General features: G+C 34.6%; 1 protein-coding gene across 1 annotated transcript; it reads left to right on the forward strand.

Moving 5' to 3' along the window:
- Nucleotides 1-238: 238 nt before the first annotated feature.
- LOC111374926 (snakin-2-like) lies at nt 239-1,333 on the forward strand. The gene is made up of 3 exons (XM_022997693.1): nt 239-425; nt 751-793; nt 913-1,333. The coding sequence occupies exons 1-3, from the start codon at nt 339-341 to the stop codon at nt 1,092-1,094; spliced, it is 312 nt and encodes a 103-aa protein (XP_022853461.1). The 5' UTR covers nt 239-338; the 3' UTR covers nt 1,095-1,333.
- Nucleotides 1,334-1,498: the final 165 nt, after the last annotated feature.

A 1,498-nucleotide genomic window follows, 5' to 3' on the forward strand; every position in this document is an offset into this window, starting at 1 on the left:
TGAAAATAAATATCATAAAAAAAATAATGTGATAGAATGGTATACAAGCTAAATTTTTAATGTTGCGGTGTACAATTAAATATAGTAGAGTTGGCGGTATGTAGGACATGATGCCAGGCTACATTAATGCCAACTGCATTGCATGCATAACACCTCCCATATACTTACTTTCTTGAGTTTCTATCTGATCCTCGAATCATCCTGCCCTTCGGTTCACGTTGTCCTATAAATACTAATCTTTTTTTCCTCTTTTTCTCAACACAAACAAATACAGAGAATTTAATTTCCTTCATTTCTCTTTCACCATTTCCTTAATTAAAAGCTCTCAAAACTTGTAAATGGCTACTTCCAAAGTCCTCCTTGCATCAGTTTTTCTTTCTCTGCTTGTTCTCCATCAAGTCCATGCAGTTCAAACCAATCAAGCTGTAAGTGATTTTCATCTCAAAATTTAACATTTTTCTTCAAATTCTTCTTTTATTTGGGTGAAACTTAATTTACGGTACACTTTCTCCTCGTACTTTGAAATTTTTGCATATGTATTAGGTTGTCCTATTATTTTCCTTCTACATAAACAATATTAAGGCAAATTATCCTCCATTCTCATACTAGAGAGAAAACATAGGAGTTGCGTCAGTTCAAAATAGATTGAAAGCGCAATTCTTTAGGTCGATGTAACTCTCGTATTGAAAGTGAAACATTGTGTGTTTTTTTGCTGTATCCATAATAATATATACTTTTGTGCTTTTGCAGACTAGCAATGCCATTCCCCAAAATGATTCCAGCATGAAAATCGGTATAATTCAATAAACTATATCTAAATCCCATATTCACTATTTTTCTTCCATCATTAATATATTCTTAGAACAGGGTTAATCTTTAATAATATATAAATATTTTTTTATGTATGTCTAGATTGTGAGGGGGCTTGTGCTGTAAGGTGCCAATTATCCTCGAGGCCAAATCTCTGCAAGAGGGCTTGCGGGACTTGCTGCGCCAGGTGCAACTGCGTGCCGCCGGGCACTTCCGGCAACTACGATGCCTGCCCTTGCTATGCCAGTTTGACTACCAAAGACAACAAGCGCAAATGCCCTTAAGTTATTACAACCTAGTTTTCATTCGCAGAATCCATCCCCATATTTTCATATGTTTATTATCAGAATAATGTATAGATGGAATCTTGTGTTTAGCTTTGTTCTTTTGTGTTCATATGTATGTGTCATATGAAAGCGTTTAATTTGTCTTGTTATATATAATATTCCTGTAAGAGTCACTGAGCCTAACGGTTGCAGATATATTTGTGGTATCTTGTCTTAATCTTTTCATTTGATCGTTTTCTCGGGATTGTTTGATGAAGTTACTTTTTGCTAAAAATCAAACTGGACAAACTTCATTTTTAATCCACGATATCTCCAGTTGCAAGAGAAAAGAGATTAGACAAGAGCCAGATCACGCAAAATAGATAACAAGGAAGTTGGGCCAATTTTCTTTTTTTTTTTTT

This window comes from Olea europaea, unplaced genomic scaffold (assembly GCF_002742605.1).
Source record: "Olea europaea var. sylvestris unplaced genomic scaffold, O_europaea_v1 scaffold1314, whole genome shotgun sequence".
NCBI lineage: Eukaryota > Viridiplantae > Streptophyta > Magnoliopsida > Lamiales > Oleaceae > Olea > Olea europaea.

Coding starts and splice junctions, on each gene's coding strand:
- LOC111374926 (XM_022997693.1), top strand. CDS start 339: ATGGCTACTTCCAAAGTCCTCCTTGCATCAGTTTTTCTTTCTCTGCTT. Junction 426..750: donor CAGTTCAAACCAATCAAGCT/GTAAGTGATTTT, acceptor GTGCTTTTGCAG/ACTAGCAATGCCATTCCCCA. Junction 794..912: donor TGATTCCAGCATGAAAATCG/GTATAATTCAAT, acceptor ATGTATGTCTAG/ATTGTGAGGGGGCTTGTGCT.